Source organism: Prosopis cineraria, unplaced genomic scaffold (genome assembly GCF_029017545.1).
Source record: "Prosopis cineraria cultivar Desert tree isolate PC_DT_omini unplaced genomic scaffold, ASM2901754v1 PC1, whole genome shotgun sequence".
Lineage (NCBI taxonomy): Eukaryota > Viridiplantae > Streptophyta > Magnoliopsida > Fabales > Fabaceae > Prosopis > Prosopis cineraria.
Genome location: NW_026555332.1, coordinates 2,216,874 through 2,231,068, shown reverse-complemented (window position 1 = coordinate 2,231,068; position 14,195 = coordinate 2,216,874). Strand labels below are relative to the sequence as shown.

Here is a 14,195-nt window from a genome sequence, read left to right as displayed (position 1 = left end):
AATTAACTACTATATCTTTATTCTATATCTAAGGTGAAATTTTATCAAAAACAAAAAAGTATTTGAGATGAAATATGATTTTAAAATTTTACTCTATAATCAAGAGCAGAATGAGTAAACAACAACGACAACCACAACAACAACAATAATAATGTTATGCTTAATTGTGAATTAACGGCCATTCACGCACGTGAAAGTGAAACCATCAAATTGCTGGTCTTGGTGACGTTCAATGTATAAAGCCCCACGCGAGACACGACCATGCATCAAGGACGCAAGAGGAAAGCAATCGATTGTGCGTTCGCTTTCTTTCTCTCGCGGGACGAACCCCACCATTTGCAGGGCATCCAAGTGAGCCCCACACCCTCAAATAAGAGTCATCTCTCTCCGAAATCCCCAGTTCTCTCCCCAAAATTAAGCAATAATGGCCAACACCGCAACTAGCAATATGAACTCTTGCTGCTCTTGTTAAGGTAATTTGCGCTGTCCTGTCTACCACTTTAATGCTTGGATTCCCAACTATGTGATCTGTTCAAGAAGTGCTACTTAATAGGTGCTTTTTTCCCCCAAGATTCCTGAATCGCTGTCAGTGCGAAATGGAAATGAATGGTACTTTTTCTGATAATCGGTTTCAGAGAACTGCTCCGGTGAGGGAATCATCTTCTTCGGCCGCCATAGTTAGTGGCAATTTGCGACCCATGAATGTGGCTGACGAGTTTGATCGCTGGAAGGGACAGGCATCTTTCAAGAGCTGGGCCAAGCAAACTGAGGAGAGCTACCAGTTGCAGCAGGCTCTGGCGCTTCGTCTTTCATCGCTGGCTGCTTCTGCAGATGATCCCAATTTCCTGGACTTGGAATCCAGCTCTTCCTTCAATTCGGCCGAGGCTGCATCTCATCGATTTTGGGTATGCAACTTTTTCCCCTAAAAAAAATGGGTGTCTTATCTAAACAATTCAAATTTGGAAATTCGATGGGTATCTTCTCGTTTTCTTTCTGATATCATGGAAGAATCTCATGGGTATTCCTTTTTTTTTTATTTGTTTTTTAAAATCATGGTTAAAAGGTTCAATGTTGGGACATGGGGGAGGGAAGGGAGTTGCTATATAATTATCTGCGAATGCTTCGAGCTAATCTTAGTTATTTCAAATAAATGGTCTGTTGTGGAGATAAAATAAGTAACAGAAGGCGATGAACTCATAATTCTTTCTGGATTTCAAAGGAAATTGTCATCTTGATTTGCTTTTGTGTCAATCATGTGGTTTCTATTTGCTATTTTGCTTAGCATTTTACAGTAAGTTTGCTTGAATAATGTCGTGTCCATAGTATAACACCGATTAAACTTTCAACTGTTTGCTTAAACTTTAATGTCTTTTTTATTTTTTTAATTACTTGGACCAAATCAAGTAAGTTCGCTTGAGTAACATAATAGTATGATATACCTCTTAGCTGTGAACACTGAACACCAAGTAAATTTTCAACTGTTTGTTTAAAATTTAAATTTAAATGCCTTTTTCCTTTACTAGACCAGGTAAATGTTGCACATGCACATGACACACACAATTGCTGGTGCACACATTTACTCATGCACACACCTAAACATGTGAGGCTAGTCTTGTTCTAAAAAATGTGATTTAAATTCCTTTTCCTTTTGCATTGATCAGGTCAATGGTTGTTTGCAATACTCAGACAAAATTCCAGATGGATTTTATCTTATCCATGGGATGGATGCATATGCATGGACTATAAGTGCTGATCTGCAGAATGTTGGCCCGATTCCATCATTTGAATCACTGATGTCAGTTGAACCATGTGATGATCTGTCAGTTGTAGTGGTTGCAATTGACAAATCAAGAGATCCTGGTTTGAGAGAATTGCTAAATGGCATCGTTAGTCTTTCTAATAACTGGATTACTACAAAGGATAAAATCGATCATCTTGCAAATCTTGTTTGCAGTAGGTTGGGGTGAGTGCACCCACCTTAATATTGAAACAGTAAAAGCCATTGTTTTAGAAGTCACTATTCTATTGACCTCTTCTTAACAAGCTTTTTTTGTTTTTGAAAGGGGTGAAACCTGGACTGAAGAAACCTTAGCTTCACGCTGGAAGGAGTGCACTCAAATTCTAAAAGACATCCTTCATTCTGTCATTCTTCCAATTGGAAGCTTAACTGTTGGCTTATGTGTCCACCGAGCATTGCTCTTTAAAGTATTCTTTTTGCTCTATCTATATAATTTAGCACATTATATTTTTATAAATTACAATGAAACCATTCAATGAACATTAACTCAACATAATGCTTGAGTTGAAATATTTTTGACATGCTTTCATAGCCTCTATGTCCAAGGGTCATAAGTTCAATCCTTGCCACCATTCCTTCAATTAAGATTAAGTTTCAGTATAAGTTTTCATGTGCTTATATTTTATTTACACTGAAAATAAGAAAATTATTCTGATTAGTTAGATTTTTGTACAGTGTCATTATTAATGGAATATTCATCAGTTTCCTAACCAAAAATATATCTTCTATTTTGTGTATCATGTTTCCCTTATAATTTGGTGTCTCAGTGCCTGCTATTAACGTTTGACATTGCAGGCATTAGCTGACTCAGTGAACCTCCGATGCCGAATTGTCAAGGGCTGCAAGTATTGTAAAAAGGATGTAGGTGCTTCATGTTTAGTGCAAATTGGCTCTGACAGGTGTGTTGCACTGATTAATTAATTAAATTAATGGTAAACTTCAAATGATTATTTTGAACTAAATGCAATGCTATTTGGAGTAAGGAGTAATTGAAATGGGTAAAAATTGTTGTATAGATTAGAATCTGTCTATTAAAATGTGGAACAAATGACTAGATAAATAGATTAAAAAAAAAATCGTAAACTTTGGAATAAAGTGACAAGTAGCTAAGGTCTTTCAAATGATACAAAAAATTCCCTCGTGGTTTTAACATGCACGCATGTGGTATATAAGGTGTCAAAATTTGACTATTATATGCATCTCTTGTAATTTTGGAACAATTATATAAATACAATTATTAAGCATAAGAAAATTGTAGTTTTATAACTATGAAAATTCAGGCAAAACAATAGTATGAAAATGATAGTGTACATAGAGGTTATTAAATTTACATTGTAATAAACAACGACGACGACGACAACGACAACGACAACGACGACAAGCCTTATTCCATTAAGTGTGGTTAACAACAACGACGACGACGACGACAAGCCTTATTCCATTAAGTGTGGTTGACTACATAGATTGTATGATGCAATTGTGTTCTATCATTTATCAAACTTTTAGGAATGTTGATAACTGAGAGGTCTCAGTTAACAATTTTGAAACTTCCATAAGTGGTTTTTTTGGCATTTATCTACCTCTCTTGACAGGGCTCAAAATTATTCATTTCACTCCCTTCACCGGTGCCTTCCACAGTCTTCTTTGTACATGTCCCCACAATCTTAAACAATTTTCTATTAGTTTTCCCCCAATAAATGCTACGCCTAATTTTTCTTGTATATGCTCATTTCGGATTTTATTTTTACGTATATGCCTGTAAATCCATCTCAACATTTTCATTTTTGCTACTCCAACTTTATCCTCTTGCTATCCCGTTAAAGCCCAACATTCACTATTATATAATATGGTTGGTCTTATCGCAGTTTGATATAACTTCCCTTTAAGTTTATTAAATACCTTTCAATCACAAATAACTCTTTTAGCCTTTCTCTAATTAAACCAATCAGTCTGTATCCTATGTGCAATATTCTCATCATGTTGAATAATAGCTCCCAAATATCTAAACTTTTCCCACTTGATGTATAATGTGATCTCCTAATTTCACTTCCAAATTATTATTGACTGACCTCTTATCAAGATTACGTTGCAAATATTCTGTCTTATTCCTACTTAAGCGGAAACCTTTTCACTTCAATGTCTTTCTTCGTAACTCAAGTTTCTGTTAATATCTTCTCTTGTCTTTGCAATAAGAGTCATATTATCTACTAAAAGTATGTATTTGAGAATTTTCTCTTGAATATGCTCGATCAAAACATCTTGGACCAGGTCAAACAAATAAAGATTCAAAGATAATTCTTGATGTATTTCAATCCCTATAAGGAAGTCCTTTGTTTAACTGTCAGACGTTCTTATACTAGGTATTGCCCCCTCTTGCGTATCTTGTGTAGTTATAATTTAGGCAACCTGGACTCTTATAAGATGGCTATACGTTAATCATGTAAAAGTATTTTTAATTTTTAATTTCTTGTTTGGTAAAACTTAAACAAACTAACTGCATATTGGCGCTGAAATATTACTAACTTGTGTGACCTAATATTCATATAACTCGATGTGGCTCACTTTTAAAGAAATAAACTTTCCGTTATCTATAAGCATATATTAAAAGCTCTGTATGAGTAATTTCATTTGTAAATTTGAATATAATACACTCACAAATATACATGCCTTCCCCCTATTTGGATTCACTTCGGTTATATAAATGCTGTTTTTCTTAAGAAATCAGAAGAAAACAATAATGTATACACTTTTGCAGGGAGTATTTGATTGATTTGGTTGGAAGGCCAGGGGCTATGAGCCAGCCTGATTCTACACTGAATTCTGCATCTTCATTATTAATTGCTTCTCCACTATGTCATCCAAAGTTCAAGCAAGTTGAAACTGCTGAATATTCGAAGACATTAGCCCAATTGTATTTCTTGGACTGTCAAGGCCTGCAACTTGTATTTGACTCCAAGTCAGGTCATTTTCTTTGATTCTCTCTTCTCTGTACGAATACTATTCATATGTCTTATATTAGGGGGGCGGATGAAGTGGCATGTTGGAACTAGGTAACTACACGGAAGGCCATTCCAGCTTGTCTTCTATTTAGACTTTCTGATCTGGGTAGAAATGTGGAGGAGGTTTGAGGGAAGTTTATAAATTTGATGGCTTTAGATAAATTATTAGGACATCCTAGTTTGTTCAGTTATGTGGACCTTGTGGCTTGGGTAAATAGTTCTGATTAACATGCTGTATTTCTTTCAAAATAAGCTTGCTTTTTAGTGTCTTGGTTGAGAGTCTTATATGCAGGGCTCATAGAAAGCCTAGGAAATTAAAAAAAAAAACATTAATACAACAAATGGTATCAACCAAAATCATAGGGAAGAGATGAATTGAGGAGGGTTGATGTTCCAAAAGGGGAATTAGCCATCGGGTATCAATGCTGATCACCCAACAGCTCATCGAGAAAAGAATGGGTTCTTGTCATAAAAATAGGGACTGGAATTAGGCTTGGATTCCCTGGTCAGATTTGAGACGTTATAGAATATTTCAACTGGGCGGTGCATTAAGATTCATGCTTGTTAATATGTGGTATAGCATTTGCTTGAATGCGATGGCTTTTCTGTCTTAACTTCTTCTGCAGCTTCACAGTATTAACATTTGCAGTGGAATATTCATGTAGTGTTCTTATTTTAATTTGCTATATGGTTGTAAATTTGTTTTATTTTCTCGTGGCAATAAAGACAATAATGAAATGATTTCCGGTTTTTTTTTTATTAAAAAAAAACTGTTATTAAGTGATATATCTATTGACTAGTGTGGTTTGTCTCCTATAATACTGTCACCTAAGAAATCTTAGCATTTATTATATATTGTTAATGGTGGATGGTGAAATAATACTGCAAGTACTGATTTCCACCATGACAGGTGGTGCAATTGATCATAACGATGGAATTGGTCAAAAGCCTACTGAAGCTTTTAATGCAAATTATGCAGGTGGGAAAATTCATCTGACTGATTTGATAAGAATGAATCACCTCTATGTTAAAGAGAAGATCGCCCAGTCATTACAAATTATTAATGATTAATGGAGGAAATCATGTCATAATTAATAAACTCAATAATCAATATACTCTGCCTGGAGGCTCTATTGCTGTCATACTCCGTTGGTATTGAATAGCATCCATTTGATATGCCTTTTTGCTAATATCTTTTTACAGAAGAGTATGCGTTACTCAAAAATGCAAACCAGTCAGTATTGGATAGTCCAAGTCACAGGATTGACCTTGATGACGATGATCTGGAAATTTTATGGAGCGAACTTATTTTGAAAGAGAAAATTGGAACAGGTATATTATTTGACAGCTCATGATTTTCATACCGAAAATATTCCAGATGCTCCACACACTTTGATGTATCTCTGAAATGTATCATGAAAGAATGGAAATAAGTTTGAATGGCAACTGCATTTCAGGGTCATTTGGAACTGTCCTTCGTGCAGATTGGCGTGGTTCTGTAAGGATTTATTTTCCTAAACTACTTTTTTTTTTGGGGTCAAATTTTCCTAAACTTCTTGTTAAAAGTTAAGAAGCATCCTTTCGCATCATAAGCATGTCCATATTTTCATCGTGGTTTGAGGTGGACCATAAATGATGGTTCCTGATGATGATGTGCTCTTGTGCTAGAGAACCAAGCAATTGCCCTGGATTTTTTCTTTTAAATAACAACCATGAAAAATATTACAGCAGTTTTAGCCTAAATCAGAATCAAGCTTCTTATTACTGCAAGTATCAAAGTCTATAACACAAGACAACTCTAAAGAAGGATCATGGATAGCTTGGTACTCAGGAACCACGGTGAGAGAGTTCTTTGTCAGCAATTAGCAGCTTCCCCGGCCCTGTGAAGAATTGATTTAACTATAACTTCCCACTTCCTAGGCATAACATCCTCCATTTGCTGCAGAACTTCCCTATCTGAATGCATAATGACATCTTGCGATTCAGAAGTTCCACTGCATCAGCTGAGTCCGTTTCTAAGAGAACCCTTCAAAAACTGTGATCCCATTCCAATTTCAGCCAAGCATACAACCTTATAATTCAGCCAAAATAGGGTGTTTCCTCCACCGCAAGTTATACAAAAACAACTTCCATATCCAGAGATACCTCCACATCTGGCTTGATCATTCAGCTCAGAAATGGCACCGTCAACGTGAACTTTGAACCATCTCTGTTCAGGCAACCTCCAGCTGTTGGGGGTTCTATCCAAGCCAGCAAAACCACCTAGCAAAGAGAATGATTTCCATCATGGTTGCTGCTAAGAATACTTCTCACTTGTGCAAGAACAATATCATTCTGCACTCCTCCTAAAACATTCCGTCATTTCTTCTTCACTAGATTAGCCAACAAATAATAGCAAATCATGAATCCAAATTCCCTTCCTCCCCCATTTTGGCTTCTGGATGGGCAAGCAATGAAGGTAGGGGGATTCTCCTTGTGCAAACCTGCTCTGCTGGTCAGTGGTGACGTGGAGCATATTGGTCCGATTGACTGATCGTTGCTGAATTGCAACCCTGTTAAGTTGACGTGGAATTACAGCACCATAATTGAAGAGATATTTTGACGAAGGTTTCTGATGTAAAATAGGAAAGAGAGGGGGAATAGAGAGAAAAGAAGGAGGGAAGGAGAAAGAAGGAGGAAAGGCCAAAACTCTTGAAAACTCTTATTCAATAATACTCAAAAGTTGAATACAAATGAAAAATCTAGCTCTATTTATAGAGTTCTAAAAATAATAAAATAATAATAATTTAAATTCAAATCCCAAATCTTAAATCTAAATATAATCTTAAAAATATTGATATTTAAGATAACGATAAAATAAATAATCAAAGCTAATCTAATGGATCAATATCCTTATTTAAATATCCCTATTAAATAACTTTAATATCCTAAATTATACATAATTATATTTTATTCCATATTATACCACTTCTCCCCCGCTTGAAAAACTCGGCTCTTGATGAGTTAAAATTAAGGCACAAATCAGGGAAAGGAAGGGTGGGATAAATTTTAGTAGAGTGTTCGAATTTGTAAATCCTTTCCAACAAGTGAGATATTGAAAAAGCAAAGCTCTAACAAGAGCAAGCAACTTGATATAGGCGAGTATCTCTGGAAATCCCTTCCAACAAGTTAGGCAGCAAAAGAACAAACTCTAGCAAGAGTGAGTAGTTTGACCATACGAAATCTTTGAAAAACCTTTCCAACAAACAAGGTATTGTTGGATTTGACCATTAAGCAATGGAGTGACCTTAGGAGATGCAGCTTGCAAACAAGAAATAGTTATAGTCTGATGAGATTGATCCTTGTTAGAAGCAATTTGAGAAGGAGCCACTTGTATTGGTGTATAATGGACAACTTGATCATTGTTTAGAGAATTTTTTATTGGCATTGTTGGTTCACTTGATGCTTGTTCTTCCATTTGTTTTGTCAATTGATTGATCATCCTGTTAATCTCATATATTGCCTTCTTAACTTCATCACAATCCCTCCTAAGTTTGTCAAAATAACAATTCTATTTTTGCTGAAAGCGATCTAGTTGAACTATAATTTGGTCTATGTCCTCCTGAAAGTCAATACATTTATAATGGCAACGGGTACCATCCTGGTATTGATAAACATAATCATGTTGATGGCTATTAAGATGCTCATATTATCGTTGCTCAATGTACTCATGCCAGTATTGGTCTTCATACTCATATAGCTTATGATTAGCATACTTTGACTAGAGATAGTGATGCTCATAATTGTTACAATAAGTATGCTCATATTGTTGACGGCTTGTGTACTCATATTGTTGCTCTTCATAACCATACCAATGGCTCTCTTGCAAATAAGTTTCTTGCGACAGATAGACATACTGTTGTTGGTATTCATTACATGTGTACCATTGAGCATAATCCTTTTGCTGTTGAGCATATTGTGGTAGATCGGCATACTCATACCAATAATATAAATGTGTGTATATGTTGTAGCTCATATTGGTAACTAAGCATCATAACAAATTTTTTTCCTTTTCTCTCCTTTTTCTCTTCTTTCTATGGAATACAAAAACTCAAATTGATTAAAAATAAAAAATTACTCAAAATGTTGCAAACGTATGAAGAAATTGCAAACCTCCAAGATCCAATGGTGAGTAAACTTGTGGTAGGTGATGAAGGCACTCAAATCAGTAGCATTGACTAGTGAGTTTGTTATACCTTGTTTGGACCTTCGAATTTTAATGAAAAAGTTGTACTTTCTAAGTGAAATTGGTAACAAAAGTGTGATGTTGATACCAAATTGATGTAAAACAAAAAAGAGGAGAGGGGGAACAGAGAGAAAAGGAGGAGGGAAGGAGAAAGAAGAAGGGAAGGCTGAAACTCTCGGAAACTTTTATTCAATAATACTCAAAAGCTGCATACAAATGAAAAACCTAGCTCTATTTATAGAGGTCTAAAAATAATAAAATAATAATAATTTAAATTCCAATCCCAGATCCTAAATCTAAATATAACCTTAAAGATATTGGTATCTAAGATAATAATAAAATAAATAATTAAATCTAATCTAATGGATCGATATCCTTATTTAAATATCCCAATTGGATAACCCTAATATTCTAAATTAAACTTAATTATATTTTATCCCATATTACACCAGTTTCATGATTGGGTTTTCTTCTCATATTGTTATTTTTAAGTAACACAAACTGATTTGGGCCTATGATCAACAGCTTAAAATTTTATGTCTACTGATAGAGAGTTAAAGTCATACATTTATGTAGCTGGGATCTTGCTTTGTGGTTTGAGCTTATCAATTAAGTAGTCTATGACAAGACTTTTTTCAAGTAGGAAACTATACAGAGAAAGTTTTGTTTAAAAAAAAAAAAACCATTGACTAAAGTAGTCCAAAAGTAGAACTACTCACCGATATAATTATTTTTTTTTCCAAGGTTGTCATTATCTATGTGTTGGTTGTGTTGCCGTGCTTTTCCATTTTATTTCATTCTCCATTCTTTCTATTTTTGGAAGGGATGATGGTATCTAATCTTGTTACTTAATCCAGAACATGTAATTTTTAGGATGTTGCTGTGAAAATTCTCAAGGTTCAAGGTTTTGATGCTGAACGATATGAAGAATTTAGAAAGGAGGTATGCTTTGTTGTAGATTTTGTATATATGTATGTGTTTCAACTTGATTTCCCTTCAGTATCTCAGTTTGTTTCTTAGGTCTCACTCATGAAACGTCTGCGGCATCCAAACATAGTTCTCTTCATGGGTGCAGTTTTTGAACAACCAAACTTCTCAATAGTGACAGAATATTTATCAAGGTGCAATGATTTTCTGGAATGATCATCTTTGAAGTGTCCTCACTTCTGTGCTTACTTGAAATTAAAACTAGAGTGTCACCAAGTAAACAGTCTGTTTTGAATTGCAGAGGAAGCTTATTTGAACTTCTGCGCAAGCCAGATGCTAGATTAGTTCTTAGTTGGAAGCGTCGGTTAAGTATGGCTTATGATGTGGTATACATTCATTGGGAAAAAGCTGCTAGTCTTGCTGTTACCATACTTTTTCTTCCAATCAAACGCAGAATAATACTTGAGCTGTTGTCTATGTTGCCTAGGCAAGTGGAATGAATTATCTTCATCAAATGAGACCTCCCATTGTTCATAGAGATCTTAAGTCTCCAAATCTTTTGGTGGACGATACCTATACAGTTAAGGTAACTTCAGACAACCTTTGCTTTGCCTGCTACATTGCCTTTTCTCTTGGTTAGTTTTGGCTTTGACTTGGATTCAAACTCAGATCCTTTGGGCTTAGGGATGACTCCTATACCACTGATCTAAAGCTAAATGGTGCCTCATGCATAGCCTTTTTTGCCTTCCACTTGGATTCAAACTCAGATCCTACAGAGATGGAGATGACTTCAGTGTTAGGAATCTATACCCTATTGGAGCTTGCTGAATTATTTTATTTAACACTCAAGTGCTTTGAAACTAAACTAAGAACATTCTTTTTGGCCAAACTAAACTAAGAACGTTTATTTGATATTGTTTTGTGGTGTTTCCCCCTCATTTTTAAAAGAGCCTGCTCTAAGTCATGTCACGGACGTTCATTTTAGAGTTGTATGGATGGTTGGTCACTGAACAAGAATGAAGAATCTAAAAGATCTTCAGGCTTTTTGTAAATTTTGGATTGAAAGAACAAGACCTTGTACAAATACCGTCAATGGGAACATTTGATGTAACTCCACACTTTTCTTCAGTTTGGATTTTTGGGCATTTGAGAAAATCCTTAAAGCTTACTTTTAACACTTTGAAACCTTTTTGGTCAGTCGTTTGAGAAAATATTGAAATATGAATATGGGGACGAGGGTATTTTAGCTCTAAGGCATTGGAAGGCTTGTGATTAGGGGTGGCAAATGGGTGGATGGGGCACCGAATTGTAATGGGCAGGTCAGACTTGTCCCATTGACCTTCATAGAATCTAGTAAGAAACCTATAAGATAATTCAAATTCACACATATTCCACAATAAGTATTTGTCCATCTATTGACCAGTATATTTGGATGGTTGTCTTCTTGAAACTTTTTATGGACAGGTATCTTCCATCCATGGCATTCTTTGTGGGTGGGTGGGTATCGCATGACAAAAATATGAATTATCTCATTTTTGACATCATTTTGAAAATTTGGTTTATCAAACTTTTATGGAAGAAGACTTCCCTGGAGGATCTTATTCCCATAAAATATCCATTCAATGCCTGCACCAGAATAAATGTGAGTTGAGAAAGTTGTTAAAGCCAGGTTCTTTAAGGACATTGTTTTGTTAAAGTCATTTGAGGGTGCAAATGACACACTTCTAAGGGGATAGGATGGGGAAACAGTGTAGACTTCACCCTGTTCTACTCTCTCTGTTCTCATTCCACCTGTAAGGATTCATTCTAAAATTCAAAGATGGATCCATTACTATGATATTGAAGGCCGAAAGGGTCACTGACTGCTAATCAATTCACCATTTGCTAACATTGTCGTTACCAAATGTTAACAATCCCTAGATTGTCATATAGGATGCCTAGATGGAGATACTTTGTCCCTTGTTTTCCTTGTATATATTAAGGAGGTCCCATGTGTTTCAGTGTTTGAAAAATAAACTATAATGTTTTATAACTTATGAATAGTGTGGCTTATTAGAAATCTTATATATAATGCATAGATGTCTCGGAACGAGCCCTCAAAATGAGTAGTCTTGTAGTCATAGTTCATATTTTAAGAGGCATGCCAGTATTTTAAACTGTTTGGTCTACCGTACCCATTCTTGTAACTCTTGCCTTCCTTCAATACCATTATGATTGACAAATGTTTTTAGCTTTATCATTTCTTTGTGTTAAATTTATGGTTAAAAAAATATTATAGTGGGAATATTGGCAACAATTTGTTTTAACATTATGTATTAGGTATGTGATTTTGGTCTCTCACGTACGAAGGCAAACACATTTCTTTCATCTAAAACGGCCGCAGGGACGGTAAGTTCTATTTCATTCTTTTGGACATTTTATTATTTAAGTACTCATTTGGCCATATCACAATCTAAATACGGCCCTGTTATGAATATGAACAGCCTGAGTGGATGGCACCAGAAGTCATTCGTGGTGAACCGTCAAATGAAAAATGTGACATATTCAGCTTTGGTGTAATCCTGTGGGAGCTAGTGACCCTACAACAACCTTGGAGAAATTTAAATCCATCTCAGGTTGTTCTCTTGTCATTGAACTTTAGAATGTAGCTAAGCTGTAAATGCTATGGACAGAAGAAAATAAAGTATCCTATTTATGAACATGGTGGTTGCTTTGCTGTTCTTCTATCTATATATGCATGTAAATAAGACTTGGTCTCATTTTCTTCAAAAAGTTTTGACAAAATATTGTAGTTTCGAAATGCACTTGTTTGGCTTGCTATTCTCTTGAGAAGCAGTATTCCGTTACTGTAGGTTGTTGCAGCTGTGGGTTTCATGGGCAAAAGACTAGAGATTCCGAGCTATGTGGACCCCAAAGTGGCTGCCTTGATTCAACTCTGCTGGTCTATGTAAGTGGAATAAAAAATTGGGGCGACAGATTCTTGTATTGTTTGTAAAAAGATCTTTTGAGGAATACTCTCTCTTTTCTTATTTATAAGTCACTTTCAACATGTTTTACCAAAATTAAGCAAAACATCAAAACTCATTAACTCTGTTTAAAAATTTAATAAGTCATCATCTTTGTCCTTATTAAATATATATATATTAATAATATATTTTCTCTCACCAACATTTAACTTAGGATGAAAAGAAAAATTTGTGATAAAAAATTGATGACATGACTTAATAGAGCCCAAAAAATAAATAAATAAATAAATGATAATTCTCTTTGTTTTATAAATAAGATTGGAGGGAGTGATTTAATTTCAAAAGACGGTAGATAGATTGAGTAAATAATGGGAAGAAACATGAAAGTATGTCAAAATAGTGAATCTCATTGAAATTGACCGGCTTGACTGGCGTGATTATTGGTTTATCTAATCATTTAGAGACTGGTGTGCCTAAGAATTTTGCCTTTTTTCCTTTTTTGTAATTCCATATTTAATTGACTTCTTCATCTCTACCTCCTTTGCCATTCTGATTACAATCTGGTTATGTTGTAGTGAACCCTCGAGCCGCTGCTCTTTCTCCTATATTATGAACTGTCTGCAGCAAATGATTGCCGATGCTCAAGAGTGAACAAGTTCATGCAGATAGTGTCAGATTTTATATAGAAGTTTCAAGTAGAACGTCACTTCAAAAGAAATTTGTGTGTGGATCGTTTATGTCATATTGATATGCTTCTGCCTCCTGTTTACCTTGGTTATTCAGGTGGGTCTAAATCTGAGTATATTAAAGTGGATCTTTATTTATTGCCAGTTTTGTTCAGTGTAATAATCTCATTTAGTTTCAAGAGCAAAATTATTTGAGGACAATGTATATTTAATGTAAGCCAACTACTTAATTCTTTGACACATTGGTATTGGCTTTTTCTGCTTTACACACTCATAGTCAATCTCTCTTCTCAGGTGCTCTCTTGTTCATATTCATCTCTCTCTAATGTTTTGACAAACTAATCAGTTGCTATCTTGTTTGTTTACGTATAAACCATGGAATTGGAAGAGTTGAAAGAATGAACCATATTGTGAACCATGCAACTCTTTGTACCTTAAGCTGATCACCTAAGTGGATGAGCACCAAACCTGAACCATTCAAATTAAAACTAGATTGTCTTGATTTAATAAAGGTTTATTTTCATATGTTTAGTAATTTAAAAAATTTTAATTTGTGCATAATCTAAAATAAAAATAATTTTTTAACTGTCGTCC

The 14,195-nt window shown here is 34.9% G+C and overlaps 1 protein-coding gene across 6 annotated transcripts; it reads left to right on the top strand.

Annotated features, from left to right (window-relative positions):
* Window positions 1–260: 260 nt before the first annotated feature.
* Window positions 261–13,867, top strand: LOC129313921 (serine/threonine-protein kinase CTR1-like). Of its 6 annotated transcripts, none has more exons than XM_054957328.1 (17): window positions 261–473; window positions 636–905; window positions 1,662–1,963; window positions 2,064–2,205; window positions 2,594–2,697; window positions 4,554–4,759; window positions 5,708–5,776; window positions 6,001–6,129; window positions 6,255–6,295; window positions 9,896–9,964; window positions 10,043–10,143; window positions 10,251–10,335; window positions 10,437–10,535; window positions 12,269–12,337; window positions 12,433–12,564; window positions 12,802–12,896; window positions 13,491–13,867. In XM_054957328.1, the coding sequence occupies exons 2-17, from the start codon at window positions 699–701 to the stop codon at window positions 13,564–13,566; spliced, it is 1,926 nt and encodes a 641-aa protein (XP_054813303.1). In that variant the 5' UTR covers window positions 261–473; window positions 636–698; the 3' UTR covers window positions 13,567–13,867. The 6 variants fall into 6 exon arrangements, 5 of the variants coding, with proteins under 5 accessions (XP_054813303.1, XP_054813298.1, XP_054813294.1 ...); XM_054957323.1 differs by having other exon boundaries at window positions 572–905; XM_054957319.1 differs by having other exon boundaries at window positions 554–905.
* The last annotated feature ends 328 nt before the right edge of the window (window positions 13,868–14,195 follow it).

Excerpts from the sequence above, each read along its gene's own strand:
- LOC129313921 (XM_054957323.1), top strand. The coding sequence starts at position 597 with ATGGAAATGAATGGTACTTTTTCTGATAATCGGTTTCAGAGAACTGCT. Across the intron at positions 6,130-6,254 it reads GAAAGAGAAAATTGGAACAG|GGTCATTTGGAACTGTCCTT; the intron begins GTATATTATTTG and ends ACTGCATTTCAG. Across the intron at positions 6,296-9,895 it reads GTGCAGATTGGCGTGGTTCT|GATGTTGCTGTGAAAATTCT; the intron begins GTAAGGATTTAT and ends TGTAATTTTTAG.